Source organism: Mandrillus leucophaeus, unplaced genomic scaffold, assembly GCF_000951045.1.
Source record: "Mandrillus leucophaeus isolate KB7577 unplaced genomic scaffold, Mleu.le_1.0 Scaffold580, whole genome shotgun sequence".
Lineage (NCBI taxonomy): Eukaryota > Metazoa > Chordata > Mammalia > Primates > Cercopithecidae > Mandrillus > Mandrillus leucophaeus.
Genome location: NW_012106253.1, coordinates 25615 through 41741, shown reverse-complemented (window position 1 = coordinate 41741; position 16127 = coordinate 25615). Strand labels below are relative to the sequence as shown.

General features: G+C 34.3%; 1 protein-coding gene across 1 annotated transcript in view; it reads right to left on the bottom strand.

The window, feature by feature from the left end:
- ADAMTS20 (ADAM metallopeptidase with thrombospondin type 1 motif, 20) overlaps positions 1 to 16127 on the bottom strand; it is a gene marked incomplete at its 5' end in the record, with an annotated part of 136106 nt that overhangs the window by 95489 nt on the left and 24490 nt on the right. The window contains 9 exons of the mRNA XM_011999063.1: positions 375 to 482; positions 1107 to 1226; positions 2095 to 2259; positions 3096 to 3260; positions 3398 to 3608; positions 4986 to 5112; positions 10045 to 10174; positions 10321 to 10493; positions 13961 to 14053. Coding sequence (XP_011854453.1) covers positions 375 to 482; positions 1107 to 1226; positions 2095 to 2259; positions 3096 to 3260; positions 3398 to 3608; positions 4986 to 5112; positions 10045 to 10174; positions 10321 to 10493; positions 13961 to 14053 — 1292 coding nt within the window. The remainder of the gene's footprint in view (positions 1 to 374; positions 483 to 1106; positions 1227 to 2094; positions 2260 to 3095; positions 3261 to 3397; positions 3609 to 4985; positions 5113 to 10044; positions 10175 to 10320; positions 10494 to 13960; positions 14054 to 16127) is intronic.

The following is a 16127-nucleotide window of genomic DNA, read 5'->3' as shown; positions in this document are numbered from 1 at the left end:
TATACCTGATGTAAATGACGAGTTGATGGGTGCTGACGAGTTGATGGGTGCAGCACACCAACATGGCACAAGTATACATATGTAACAAACCTGCACTTTGTGCACATGTACCCTAGAACTTATAGTATAATAATAATAAAAAAAAGAAAATAGACTCAGAAAACTTCAATTTCTTTGTACGGAGACACAGAGTTCTTGAAAGGCAAAGGACTTAGCCATTAATTCCTAATTCTAAACCCTATACTTCTTCGATACCATCAAAATACCTGAGAATAAATGTATACATTTATTTGTGAAATCTCTAGCAACCATTTTGTTGATGTCTAAAAGCCTCCATAATAGAAACACTGTATCTATTAAAGAAATTCACTTACTGGGGTCCAAGAACCATGTCGCCATTGTGCCATCTTTTCTATGAGAGCAGTTGGTAATGAAGTGGTCTTAAGTTTAGAAATAAATGGGCAAGGTGTAAGTACACAGTTCTGTTCAGAAGAAAAATGGATATCGTAAAACATTAATTAATGACTGATTTGTATAAAATCTAATACTTCATTTCTTCTGTATGTCTCAAGAACAGTTCTATACTAAATTACAAATTGGTAATATGAATGTTTTCATCTTCAAAAGCGCTAACTACAGTATTGTCAAGTGTCCGTAGTGGATAATGACTGAATCCTAAAGTTTGGACCATTCTGTCTGATGGCTGAAAAGGAAAAGAGCATCAGTCCTTTAAAAATACTGCTCAGCTGAAACATTCTGAATGGACACAGAACTCTACCTTAAAAAGCACAATATACTTTAGGAGTTCACGATATTTATAATAATAGATATACTCCTTCTTCAGTTCAAAGAATTGAAATTCACAAGTTAAATGAGTGAGCCCTCAGTAGATAAGGAGTAAAAAAAAAAAAATTTCATTAATAAAGCTACAAAGCTGGCAAAAACAAGAACAACAAATTCTATTTTTTTTCCCTCTCTCTCTCACATACACGTTTTTAAGGCATACAAGTTTAAGTGGAAAAAAATAAGTAAAGAAATAATTTTAACACATCAACAATCTTTCTGTCTCGTAAATCTTTTTGTTTGTAAACCATGATTCTTTTTACCTGTCTGTCACTGGGGCGACTAGCTTCATGGCATTCTGTGTCTTCTAACACTGCACTAACTAGCTCATTGACACATTTAACATCTCGCATCTGATACCCATGTCCACATGTGGTTGTGCACTGAAAGAAGAATATAAATAGATATTTAAAAAACATTGTTTTCCAAAAGTTACATAAACTTCTATTTTCTTAAGGAATATCCTGTTAATAATATACTTCCAATAATCTTTTTATCAGTCCTTTATTTCAGATTTAAGACTTAAAAAGAGCAAAGTCAATAAATATGCATATTTATTCAAATTTAGTAAATACCAATCAAATATTGAAGTTAACCAAACTGTACAACAATTAATGTATCCTAAAAAGTTGTCATATAAAAATATAAATAGAGGCCTGATACTTTAGAAACAGTCAATATGATTTAAGGAAACTAAATACTTTTCAAACACCACCTAGTGTTTGCATGTCATTTAATATACTAAGTAAATTTTAAAGAGACAAAGAAGGAACAGCATATGATAAAGTTAAAGGGAAAATGAGAGAAGGCTTCCTGTCAATTGTGGCAACCTCTGCAGAATAATAAGCTACTCCATCCTCATCCAGCCTGATCATTGCTCATCCTGCAGACTCCTAGCTGCCTGTTCAGCAAAACATCTAAACAATGCCTATCCTAAAAACAATAACGATATCAATGCAGACACAGAGATGAAAATATTTATAATCTAAATAAAGCTGATAAAAGCATAAAGTCTGTAGCATTTTGGTTAACAAAAGGGAATTCAAAAGCAAAGCTGAAATATTTATTACAGCAAAATTAGCAGTACTGTCAACATGTTACACATAAAGGTTCACATTTCAGGGTTGTTGTTTTTTTAATAAATCAAGCCAAATTCCATTGCACCCACTAAGGGAGGAGTAAATATAACACAACTTTTGTGTTATTCTGTAAAGATAGATCAAATTAGAAAAACCCGTATCATATACTCACAGGACCCCATGGTCCTGCTTGCCAGGAAGCACATGTATGAAGTTCACATGGACTCAGAGATTCAGGTTTGGTACTTGAGTTACAGAAGTCATCGCTCAAGTGATCTTCATTCAGCTGACACCATACCTGCCGCTGCTTTATTCCTTTACCACATGTAACAAGGCACTGTAAGAATACAACTGATCATTATTTATTTGTAGCATTAGTCAACACAAATGCCTTAAAATGATGCAACGATCAATTTGCATAGGAAAATACAGTGGAAAAACCATTCCCAAATGCATTTTCCCTCACTGCTCCAGAAATATTCACTGGGTAAAATCAGTCTGCCCCTAACTTCTGCTGCTAATTCCCACTGAAACATCCATTTATCCTAGAAACAAAGGTGCAAAACTAACCTTAGAATAAGTATTCATCCCAGGCTGCTGTGGACCCTGGCACTTTCTTATGCAAAGGCTTATAGATTAAATATCAGTTAGTGTTATTGCTAGTCAGATATTGTAAATAGTATAATGACAAACTATCTTGTACATTTCTTTTTTTCTTTGAGACAGAGTCTCACGCTGTCACCCATGCTGGAGTGCAGTGGCCAATCTCAGCTTACTGCAGTCTCTGCTCACTGATACCTCCACCTCCCAGACTCAAGCAATCCTCCCACCTTAGCCTCCTGAGTAGCTGGGTCCTCCCACCTTAGCCTCCCGAGTAGCTGGGACCACAGGTGTGTGTCACCACACCCAACTAAGTTTCACTGTGCTGCTCAGGCTGGTCTCGAACATCTGAGCTCAAGCAATCTTCCCACCTCAGCTTCCCAAAGTGCTGGTATTACAGGCATGAGGCACTGTGTGCCTGGTCTGTCTTGTAAATTTCTGATTGCCTTGATAATGGTTATTTACAAAATGATGAAATAAATTTAAGCACTTTTAAATTTTGTAAAGTCTTAGATTACAAAGCTGTACTAACACCATATTTTAATAGTTCCAAACCTCATGTGTTTAATGTACCTCGCTCCATTCACTAGCAGCCCAACTGGGACAGGAAAATTCATTGCAATTCTCTCTCGTCACTCGGGACAGTTCTTCGCATTCATTGTCAGCAAGACGATGGCCAAAGTTATTCATACAATAAGATTCTCGAGACCTTTCCCCTCCTCCACAACTCCTGGAACACTGATTTAAAAAAAAAAAAAAAGTGGTAACTAATGGAAAAAAATCAGATTTTCAACAAAACTGTACTTTAGAGTAACATGAATATGTAATTAGAAAAAAAAGGGGCAACATTTTTTAAGCAATCATTTTTATTGTACCTGAGACCATTCTGAAAAATGCCATCTTGTGAAGACACAGTTACCACGGCATAGTTCTCGGGTAGGAGGTTTAAGTTGGTCACCACAGTAGTGGTCATCCACTTGAACAGTCTGTCCTTCATGAATGGAATACTTCATGCAATGGATGTCCAAGGTTCTATATCCTTGACCACATTGGGTTGAACATTCACTTTTGCCAGTAACATGCCACCTTGAAAAAAGATGTTATTATACTTAGGAGGTATATTACATAATTAAAAACAGGTTCAAAGACACTCATGCATTCAGTTTTTAAAATTCTAAGAGTTGATGGACAAATCACCAGGAAGCCAGCATTGTACTACTGACCTCATGCCAGCATTTAGTGGCAGCTTTGGAGGTGCATCCAAGGAACCCCAGGCTTCCTCAAAAACCTTTGAAAACAACTGGTTTAGATCATGATTACCCAATTACTTGGCAGCAGATTTAAGACAATAACTGCATATATCTGACTCCCAATCAGGTAGTTTCTCCCTATGCAATCCCTCTATAAGTATTTTGATTTTATGACCAGGGAATGTCTAGGAATTTGACTACATCGATAAAAATGAAGCATTTAAAAAGTTAACTAGTTTTTGTAAAGTACACCACACTTTCTCATTAATTCATGTAATCTATATTTAGACATGTTTCCAGGGAAAACATGTTTTCCACAAGTAAAAATGTTAGTTATAGCCAAATTATCCCAATTGTAGTCTAGCATTCATCAATGTGAGGGCACCCGAATAACAAAGCACAGAATTCACGAAATTCATTTTCATCCCTAATTGCATTTCAAGAATTTCACTGTGCTTCCTTTTATTACTATGTAGTGGATTCAACTTACACAGGCAGTTCTACTACTGTGCTTTTGCTGTGTCGTCAAACATCATCATAAATATATAGAAATTCTCATCAAGTGAAAGAGGTTCTGGCCATACCTGAATGTTAAAAGGTACCTGCTACAATGCTGAAAATAAATGTATAAATATGATAGATGGACTCATTGTATACCATGTCACTCCAAGATCAATCACGCACACACACACACACACACATACACACACAAAACCCAAATAACAAGAAATTTAAATTAGAAGTATAAACTTCCTGTCATGATCTAGTATCAATTTCCCTGAAGTTTAATGGACAAAATACTGATAGAATATCAAGGAAATCAATCAATTTGATTTCTCCAATTCCCAAACTTCAGAAGTTTCTGGTTCATTAATTCAGTGGAAAATAACGAATCACGCTACAAAATTTACTGTTTCAGACCTTTAAATCATCCGATTACAATTTACTTGTATTTATTTACAGACAACATTGCAACCTTTTTCTACACAAAATGTTGAGGCCTATATACTGGTATTCAGAAAACACTATGAATGAAAATTCAAATCAATTATGTACTGAGTTTTACTATAAATTAGTGAGCCTGAAATTTTTTCATGGCAGGGCAGATGATGAGTAATAATTATATGTCCACTCTGTGTCAGTCACTGTGTTAGACATTTTAATCTTAGCTCACTTATTAATCTGGTTATATTACATATTATTTCTCTTTTACCTTAGTTCACAGTCTGTATTGCAACTTTGAGTAACAAATGATGGAAGTGGCAATTGGTCACATTTTTGATCAGACACAACACTATGATCACTCTTATGTATGCAAGTTATTTTTCTTCGCTGAAGACCTTGGCCAAAGTCAAATGAAAATAAAAAACGAAAGAAAAATTCACAGTTAGATGTTCCATAATTATGTAATTCTGCTAATAGCTTAAAGGAGCCAGCTAAGCAAGTAAAAATTTCCAATGCAACATACAGGATATACCAGTATATTAATCTAGTGAGGAATGGCTTTTTATAATAAGTAAGCTGAATCCTGAATGACTGAGGAGTTTGCTTAATGAAGAGATGTACAGAAGATGGGACAGGCATTGGAATAAAAAGAAATTCACTACAGTGGGATAGAGTGGTTGTTGGTGAATAATTGAGTAGCTGAGGACAATGCTGTTGCTATACAGTACACTATCGTACTGTCATCCATCAGCTACCTCAGCTACTCCCCTTTCCCTGCAAGAGGATTACACATCTCTATTGCTACAATGTTATAGTAGCTTCCTGTAGGAGAAGAACTCTTTCCTGTCCATCGGCATCAGGCTTTTTATCAACTGATTGAAAAGGAATATGACCTATTCCAGTCCCACCCAGCTCTCTTTCCTTTTTCCCTCTGCCTCCAGAACATCATTTCCCAGATAGAACTGATCTTTCTGCCTGGAAACATGAAAGAAAAAGGCATAGATGACAAAAAGATCAGTGTTTGTCACCGGTTGTGGGAGAAGGAAGGAAGAATAAATAGATGAAGCACAAGAGATTTTTAGGGCAGTGAAACTACTATGTATGATATTATATTGGTGAATACATGTCATTATACATTTGTCAAACCCAGAGAATTTTCAACACAAATAGTAAACTCTAATGTTAACTATCGAGTTTAGTTAATAATAATGCATCAAAATTGGCTCATCAATTGCACAAATGTGCCACACTAATGCAAGATGTTAATAATAGAGGAGTGTGGAGGAGAATGGCAGAAGGAAGATGGATAAATATGCAAACTTTCTGTACTTTCTACTCAATTTTTCAGTAAACCTATAACTTCTCTAAAAAAAAAAAGTCTATTGAAAAAAAAAAAAAACATGGACACAGATACCAACTTGGAGTAGAGCCATAGCAAATTAGCAGCCAAAACATGATATGAGCAATAAATAAACCTTTATTGTTCCAAGCCATTAAGATTTGGTGGTTGTTTGCATGCAGGATAACTACAGCAAAAGCAAACTAAGAGAAGCAGTCATAACTGACCAGACTCATTTGAACTTTATGCTTTCTGCAATAAGGAGACAGTAAAGAGTTTAAGCAGTCAGTGACATGAACAAATTTCTGTTTTATCAAAGTTCAACTTTGTGCTTCCACTTAACTAAACATGATCATATATGTTATCTTTGCTCCTTCCTAAATATCTTTTGAAATAACTATGAGAAATTCTGAAAAGGCACAAACCTAAAAGAACAAAAAAAGAAAAGAAAAAAGAAACAGCAAGAAAAGGAAATTTTGAATATGAAAAGTAGATGGAAATAACTATTTAACAGAACCAAGGAAGATGAAACCTAAGCCTGCAAAGTGGGAAAGTAAATCACAAACAAATCATTCATGACACAGAACCCAAGAAAGGCCCAGGAATGGAAAATAGCAGGTTCCTCTGACAGAGTGAATGTGTGAGGGGTAGGCCTGAAATAATAAAGAATTAATTGAAAATTATTTAAAAAGAACAGTTAGACTACTAGCTTCCTCGTTGAGAGCAGCACTGTTCAATGAAAGCAGAATGTGAATCACATCTGGAACTTTATATTTTCTAGTAGTCACGTTAAAAAAAAAACAGCTAAATTAATTTTCGTAACCTTCATGTTTAGCCCCAAATATGTAAAATATGATCATTTGAACATATCAATATAAAATTATTAATAATATATTTTACATTCTTTTTTCATTCTAAGACTTCCAGATTTAATATGTATTTAACACTTATAGCACATTTCAATAGATTAGCCACATGTGACTACTGGCTACCATATTGCACAGCATAGCTCTAGAAAAAGTAAATTTGAGGGCATAAGACACAGCTGAGAAAAGGTGGAAACACACTCTACTGAAACAAGGTGGCTAAGTAAAGTTCCCTACACTTAATGATGTGATCCCAGCCCATGCAGCTCGCAATCTCCTGCTGGCACCATGCCAACTTCTGTTATCCCGCAGCACCCTCATGACAATCAGAAGATGAGAGAATTCCTCTCTTGCAGGACTGTTTAACTCAAGAAAAAAGATCAACTGACAATAACATTTGAGACTTCTCTCCAATGACATAAGAGAGGGCTACTTAATGACCAAGTTACTCTATAATGAAACTTCTAGTTAACTTGTGTAACCCACAGAGGACTTTCAATCAGAATGTTAGTACTTTTAAAATATGAACAAACAGCACAAGATCAGTAGACATCTTAGGAAAGCCTCTAACACACACGAAAAAGGTAAAATAAACAAAAACAAAATAGAACTAGGATGAAACACGTGTAAGTGAGGGAGCAGAAGAAAACTTAAGAACTATGATTAATACACTCAGAGATATGATAGAAGGCAGTACATTCATAAAACCAAAACAAGATGTTATGAGAAGAAACATTAAGAAAACAATGAAATTGAGAGAATAAATTAGAAAATTAATAGCAGTTTAGGAATGTGAACACCCAAATAATACTAGTTTCCCAAAGATAATAGAGAAAAGTTAATGTGAGGAAGTCATCTAAGAACATGATAAAATTTATCAAGACAAAGATTTATATTTCTAAATTGGAATGGCATCTTAATTACCTAGAAAAATAGATGGGAAAAAAACCCAAATCAATGTACATTGTCCTGAAATTTCATACCACTAGAATTAAAGAGAGGATCCACAAAACTTCCAGAATACAACATGCCATGTGCAAGCACAGGAAATCGGAAAACAAGCCAGAAAACAAGGCTTTCAAAATTCTAAAGAAAAACAATCTCTATTTATACCAGTTGAACCACTGATCGAGCATGAGAATATAGTTATGCCATTTTCAGATATGAAAGGTCTCAAAAATCTACTTTTCTTCTGAAGAAAATACTGAGGAATGTGTTCCACCCAATGAAAGAAGTAAATCAAAAAGAGGGATTGATAGGATTTAGAAAATAGGGAATTTAACACAGAATACCGAAGAGAATTCCCAGGACAATAACGAAGCGAAATCTCAAGATGACAGTCATTAAACAAGCCTAAAAAGCAACATGAACAAATTAGAGAAAAGAGGGCCACAGTAGCCAGAGGTAAAGAAAAAGTGAAGGAAAAATCAAATTGATAGATTCTATAATATGCTTGAAAATATTAAGACAAAATGTGTAGTTCTGACAAAAAGTTTAAGGACCGATAACTTTCAGTACACAGAAATAAACAAAACGGAGGGAATTTAACTTTAACTTTAGAGAAACTAAAAAAATTCCACAAAAAAAGGGAACATAATCATAGTTCACTATGTGGTAAAAGAAATAAGTTGCTTTTCCCCTGCACGTGATTGTTTAAGAGAACTCTCCTGCTTCGGACTCCCAAATCATCTCTCACCACGTTTGTCCAAACTTCCATTTTGAATCTTGTTATTCTTGGTGTGTTCACCGCATTTTAAAATGTTCTTTCATTCTCCTGTTGCTAGAATTTCTCCTTCTAACTCCCTATATCCATGGTCACAGACGAGTTTACCCACTCAAGTTGAAATGCTGATCCCAGCTTTCCAAATTCCAATTCTCTTCTAAAAGCATATGCAGGACCTTTCTGTCAAAATAAATTCTTCCTTCTATGTTAACCGAAGCTCTGTGTTTTCTACTCTAGCATTTATACCAGTCTATCTCGCATCATATCCTTGTATCTCTCCACTGAGACACTGCTAAAACAGGAACAATTGTTCCCATGAATTCATTCTGGGAAGCACTGTCTAGATGCCACAGGACCAAGATTGTGCCTCTTCTTGAATAGGGCACCACAGTTCCTTTGGCACCTCGCCAGGTCAGATGGTAGACTGTTCTTTACATTCTCACCATCTTTTGTCATTGACTCTGGCTGCGTGCTTTCTATGATAAGCTCATCTCCACATGGTTCTGAGCTTCCTTTGCCCTGACCCACTCATGCCCTAATTCCCAAACTGTTTCTCTATTCTTCGTGAAAACTTTTCTTCCATTCTACACAAAATTCTCTCTCATCAGCTTCAATCTCCTCAAAAACTGTTCCCCCCACCTTTTCTGAGGTCCACACTGTGCATATCTATAGTACTGTATTTACCATTTTATTAATAAATTAACATATGTATTCATGCACCTGTTTCAAGCACTAGAATAAAACCTGAATGCAGAATTGGGATAATCTGAATGTATTCCCTCAATAAATACTTACTGCATTGAACATAATATTACACAATTAAATATTCATAATTACAGACTGCAGACTCTAGTCTTCCCACTTTTTTCCCCTACTACAAATTGCTCTGCTGTTCCTACTCTGCTCCTTTTCTCACTCTATTTCTTTCCATTTTTCATGCCATCTACACAATTATACTTTCTAGTGGTCAGGGAAAGAAAATAAAAAGATGAAAGAATGTTTGCTATCTCAACAATAAAAGAGGAAGCCAGGTTGTTGAGAAAGACTGTGTGGAGATGAGTGGAAGAAAACGCAGCTATTTCACCAGGAAGCAGGATATATATAAGTTAGAGAAACTTTCTGTCACTGTGAAAAAGAGAACGAGAATGGGAAAGTAAAAGAACAGTAACAGACAGAGAAGGGTGAAAAGAGTAACATTAAATAATGCTGTTAAGTGTAAGAAACAGAAAGAATTAGTGAAAAAAGTAGAAAGGAAAACAAGATTGAAAACCTTTATATGTCAGTGTGGGATATGTGTATGGACAGTGGGGAGGAGTCCATAGGCAGCAAAGACTCAAAAGTACACAAAATGATGACAGAATGCAGTCAATCTTTTGTCCCTTATTGAATGCCAGAGTACCTTGACACATTTTGGTACAGCCTTCCCATGGTCCATAGGGGTCCCATGTGAACAGCTCGCTCTGCTCTTCCAAAGGGATATTGAAGGAATAACGTACATCAGGGTTGTATAAATTACCCACACATAACACCTCAATAAGAATACAAAAGAACGTACAATTAATTCATAAAAAATATTCTTAAGATATCATTTTATATTTGATAACGTTAAGCACTTAACCAGTAGTTTACTAATATAATTAAATTTAAGTGTTATTATTGATGACTGAGAATTTACCTGCAAAATAAGTTCTTTCTCTTGTCGATTAGTACTATTAATTCTTTCAACTGAGTTGTTTGATCCACTGTATTCAATAACAGTTCTTGTTCCTTGCACATTGACTTCTTTCTTTGATCTACTTAGAACAAAATTTCCATTGAAAAGAAAATTCCCTTCAGTGTCAGATAATGCTGTAAAAGAATATTGAAATAGTAACACCAATCAACAATACAGAAAATACTTGTTTAACTTTTTTTTTTCTTTTTCTTTTTTTTTTTTTTTTGAGATGGAGTCTTGCTCTGTCTCCCAGGCTGGAGTGCAGTGGCACGATATCGGCTCACTGCAACCTCCACCTCTTGGGTTCAAGCAATTCTCCTGCCTCAGCCTCCCTAGCAGCTGGGATTACAGGCATGCACCACCACGCCCAGCTAATTTTTGTATTTTTAGTAGAGACGGGTTTTCGCCATGTTGGCCAGGCTGGTCTTGAACTCCTGACCTCAAGTGATCCACCCGCCTCGGCCTCTCAAGTGCTAGGATTACAGGCGTGAGCAACCGAGCCTGGACTTGTTTAACTTTTAAAGTTCAAATCTGTTTTTGAAATTAAAGAATGCAAATGTAAATTAATGTTGAGGAAATAAACTTTATTTTACTATAATGTGGGATTTTATCAATAAGTTGGGTAACTTTAGCACATCAGCCAAAGATATTAAAATAAGTTCACTCTATACGTTTATATCTCAGATGGTCATCTTCTTTCATGAGGCATGTAGCTTCAGAACAAGAAGTGGGAAAGCAGAAAGAAGTCATGACCCCAGCAGACAGATTAGTTCAATCATCCTGGTCATCAATGGTAGGGAAAGAAGGAGCAGCCAGACTGCTGCATCATTCCATTTATGCCTATCTTAGAAAAAAGGTACAAAGCTTTAAAACTCTAGGGTCAACATTCTAGGAGGCCATGCAATGACTATGCCATTCTCTATACAAACGTCTAGATCTTTCATAGAAAAGCCCTGTATCCCTGTTAATACATATGTGGATATCTGCTTTTCAGAATAATACTCCTATTTCCCTCTCTGTTCACGTCCCCTTCTTGTTCTCTTTTTCCCAGTGACAGACATTAATATATGCCTATAGAATATGTATATGTGTGTATTTATTTATATGTTATATATACAGATAATTATATAGTATGTATTAGAAATGCTATTTTTTAAATATAAAATTACATGTCACCCACAATCATGCAGTAGTAAAAAGAAATGAATGTGGAGTTAAAACAATGGATTTAAGTTTAAGTTGTTGCAATTAATGTTTATGTAATCTTGGATAAACCTCATACTCAGTTTCCTAAACTGCCTAATAGAAATAATAAAAATTTCTATTTCAGTCTTTTAGTCAAGATCAAGTTTGAAAAATGTTTGTAGGCGTGTGAACTGTAAAGTACTGTGCTATTTATTTTTAATTTTCAAGAGGATGTGTAATATCTAAAATTTTACACTACAAGAACCACCATATTAATCAAATACTTTTTTGCTTGCTTTACTTAAGTTACACTTTTCAGTGGAAGAATAACCTTTTCGGAAAACATTTGTTTGGCATTCCAGGAAACCTCACCGAAAGCACACAATTATCTATGGCTAAACTATCTAATATAAATACAACACCCCTCTGAAAAAGCAATATTTAAGGGATTATTGTAAAATAAATTTGGTATTTCTGTGTATATGTAGACTAGTATAACTGTCTTTATGAATTACACTGAATTCAGTGAGGAACAAACAAAGTTCTATATTTAGTCTGTGACATAGAAATTCCTCTATTTAAGAATCTGTGCTTTATCAGATGTAGCTAGGTCTATTTAAGGGATTATTGGTTCTGTTAAACCTAAGGGAAATAAACAAAACCTTACTGGCTTAGAAAAAAAAAAAAAAAAAAAAACTACACATTTCACTACTTTTAGTTACCGAACTTCATAAATATAAATGTTTTAAAAATTCCTTCTATTGACATCACACGTCTATTTTATTCACTTCGACCTAGACTTTGATATTTCCATTTGTAATTCTCTCAAAAAGTATACTGATACTTTATTGGTGAGCATTTCTTTTCTTTCTTTTTTTTTTTTTTTTTTTTTGAGACAGAGTTTTGCTCTTGTTGCCCAGGCTGGAGTGTAATGGCACAATATCAGCTCACTGCAACCTCCACCCCCTGGATTCAAGCGATTCTCCTGCCTCAACCTCCCGAGTAGCTGGGATTACAGGCACCTGCCACCATGCCCGGCTAATTTTTGTACTTTTAGTAGAGACAGTGTTTTGCCATGTTGGTCAGGCTGGTCTCGAACTCCTGACCTCAGGTAATCCGCCTGCCTTGACCTCCCAAAGTGCTGGGATTACAGGCGTGAACCACCATGCACGGCCAACATTTCTAATTTTTAAAGTTGAGAAGAACCTGTGATCCAATCCCAGATCGATATATTTGTCTACATTTGGAATCTAAGTGATACCTATTAAATTATTTATTTCCAATATGGTAGCATATATTTATGTATATGTACTGAAGTAATATTTTTAGCATGAGGAAAAGAATTCCAACTAAACGTAAAAGGCTAATAATTCTAACTATTTACACTTGATTTTAATAAAATATTTTGCATTTTTTATTAAGGTGAAACTGATACAAAATTAACCATCGTTAAATGAACAATTCAATGGCATTTAGTGTATTCACAATGACGTACAACCATCACCTCTATCTAGTTCCAAAACCTGTTCACCCCAAAAGGAAACCTTGTACCCATTAAGGAGTTATTCCCTTTACATTTGACTTTATAGTTCCAAATGCAATTCCTGAGATAGGCTGTTCGTTATAGATTCAGATTGCCAGTTACACAGGTTAATTATTTGAGTCAATAGTCCACATCTTATTAATGTACAGCAGATGCTTTCTCAATATCAGCTCTGCACCATTACCTACCTACTCCAGCTTGGTGAATTATAGATAACTCACTATTAAGATATTTCTAAGGCAGAAGGAAACGATTTTTAAAGCATCCTTTTCATATTTGTGTCTAAAGTGAAATTCTTTAAGCCTGAAAGCTAATTTCTAAAAATAAATAACATAAATTAAGTTTATACTTTAGAAATAGCTAACAGACAATATACTGTGACTATATTCATTAACATATAAAAACGTGAAACCACAGTTCTTTTTCTGACTTTTTTAAATACAAGAGCTTTTAAAAACCTGTATTTAAATACTTTAGCTACACAGTAAAAAAAAAGAAAAAAAAATTAAGAAAACTATTTAAAACACTTAACCCCAAAGAATTCTATAACTAATGTTAGACAAAATGATAGAAGAGTATTTTATTCTAAATACACATGCAACTAATTGAATATAACTTCTGGTTATCTAAACTATTCACATGAGAAAAAAACTGAAGACAAATTATTGTTCAGAATTTCATTGTTTTTTTTTTAAGTAATACATTTTGGACTGCTTAAGAACATATGTATAGGGAGCCCTAAGCTCAGTATGAAATGAAATTGCATGTTTGCTAAAGGGACTCTTGTTGCCTTCCAAGAATTTACATAAACTACAGACATCCATGAAATTGCAAAGAGCCACATACTGGCTGTTGTTTATGAGAAATGTTTACCAAGGTAACTGTCATCTGGTTGTCCAGAATAGCTGTACTGACGAATGTCAATGTTTGTTGCTCCTGCGGGAATCTTTACAACAACATTATAACCTGCAATATAATTTTACATATGTTAAATTTCACAAAAAGCAGATGACCCAGAGGTTATTACTGCTGAATGAATGAAAAATATGAATACCATAGTCAGACCTAATTTTGTTGTGTCTTTACAAAATTACACTGTGGTTATTCCTTTTGAGTCAGTACATTACACAAATTGCTGAAGATTGAGAAAAAGTGGTTGTTGTCTAGAAACAGAGTTTAAGATTCTTAACTTTTCCTAATCTTTTCCTACTTCTAATATTCTTAATATAGAATGGAATAAAGCTAGTATTTTAGCTCCTGAGACACTTAGTTCACATATTCACTTTTAAGCTTGGTTAATGCTTTTGTATTTTATACTGGGAAAAAAAATAGAGGATTTCAAATATAATTCACAAGTCCAGGAGATATTAAAATAATTGGTCATTGCTATGATATGTTCACACAGCCTCAGTAAATAGCAAAATAATAAAAATTTTCAGTTTCATTATTGAAAAATCATAAAAAAAAAAGTTTAAAGCTCAAGTTTTTCTTGAGCTTTTAGTTTATAGTATAAGCAGGAATCCCTTTATCTACTCCCCAAATTTTACATTATTTTTACAAGAATACTAATAAACTTGTTATGAGAAAAGTAAAAAGTTTACTCAAGGGAAACGAATGTAGTATTTCCATTTTATGAGGCCAAATTCGGCAACATTGGCACTGCTCAAAAGAGGAAACATTTTATCTAACATATATTAAGAAAAAACGTTTTCATGAAACTAAAAACACATTCCATAGTTGTCCAAATACTCAGGTTTTTAAATATACAGTTAGTTATACTCTAAGAATATTATTCTAAGTTTTTCCTTTTCCTTATTTATTAGGATTTCCCCCATTTAATGAGTAAAAGAAGTAATTTTTCTCATACACTACCTTTGATAAATACGGAATTAACTTAAGAAGACAGTTTAAAAAGAGTTTAAATTTACAACCCTAATGTCAGACTATCTTGCATGTGTTTTAGAGCAGCCTTATTTATATCTAAGGCATCACATTTTTAGTGTAAGACGGTAAATAGTTTCATGATTCGGTATACAATATATGCATACTGGCTGTAGGTTATTGACCTACAAGAATAATTTTAATTAACCACCTTTTCACTATAAAATATTCTCACCCACTACTTTTACTATTTATGTCTTTACTATTTATTATATTTTTTTCAAGAAAGCAAGCCAAAGGCATTGCAAAGGTGATAAGATGAAGGCTACCACCAGGGGGCAGAAATGTGACAAATGCTAATCAGACCTTGCAAATAAGTTTAACACATTGTTCTATTTGCAAACTGATTAATGCACAGTACAATTTTCACAAGATTACATATTTGATCTTAATTTGGTTCATGTGGCTTTATCCTGGAAAAAAATTTTTCAGTAAATACAGACTGTAATAAGTATGTGCCATGCATTATATAAGGGAATCAAATGTGTGTAGCTCTCAAGAAATAACTAGAAAAATCATATATCAAATCATCTAGTAACCGAGATTCATAAATATCAGAGTATAAAATGTACTGTTTTACACATACATGAAAACATAAATATTAAGTTTTAAATTATACTGTTTTAATGGAAGTAAGTAACAATTTGAACACACATGAACACAATTTAAAGCTGAACGGTAAGACTGTAAAAAATAGGCTAGAACTTGAGAATCGTTTTGTCAAGATCTGCACCCATAAAGTGGCCATGGCGTGGCCTTTGTTGATAAACTGCTCTCACTTCACTGACAGATATTTTCTGATGTCTTGAATATAGCAACAGTGATCCTACAGTGACAGCTAACACTGGAAAAATTCTACAATGCAATTTTAACTACAAGATGTAGAAGAAAACACAGAAGACAAAGGTGAATGGAATTGACGGGTCAAAGGGTACAAAGACAAACTCCTTCCAGGAATGTTTGAGAGTGCCTGGTTATGTACATCCTTGCCAATATTAGGTATTATGATACTTCAAAATCTTTGTCAATTGATTTAATTAAAATTAATATCTTGAGACGGGCGGATCACGAGGTCAGGAGATCGAGACCATCCTGGCTA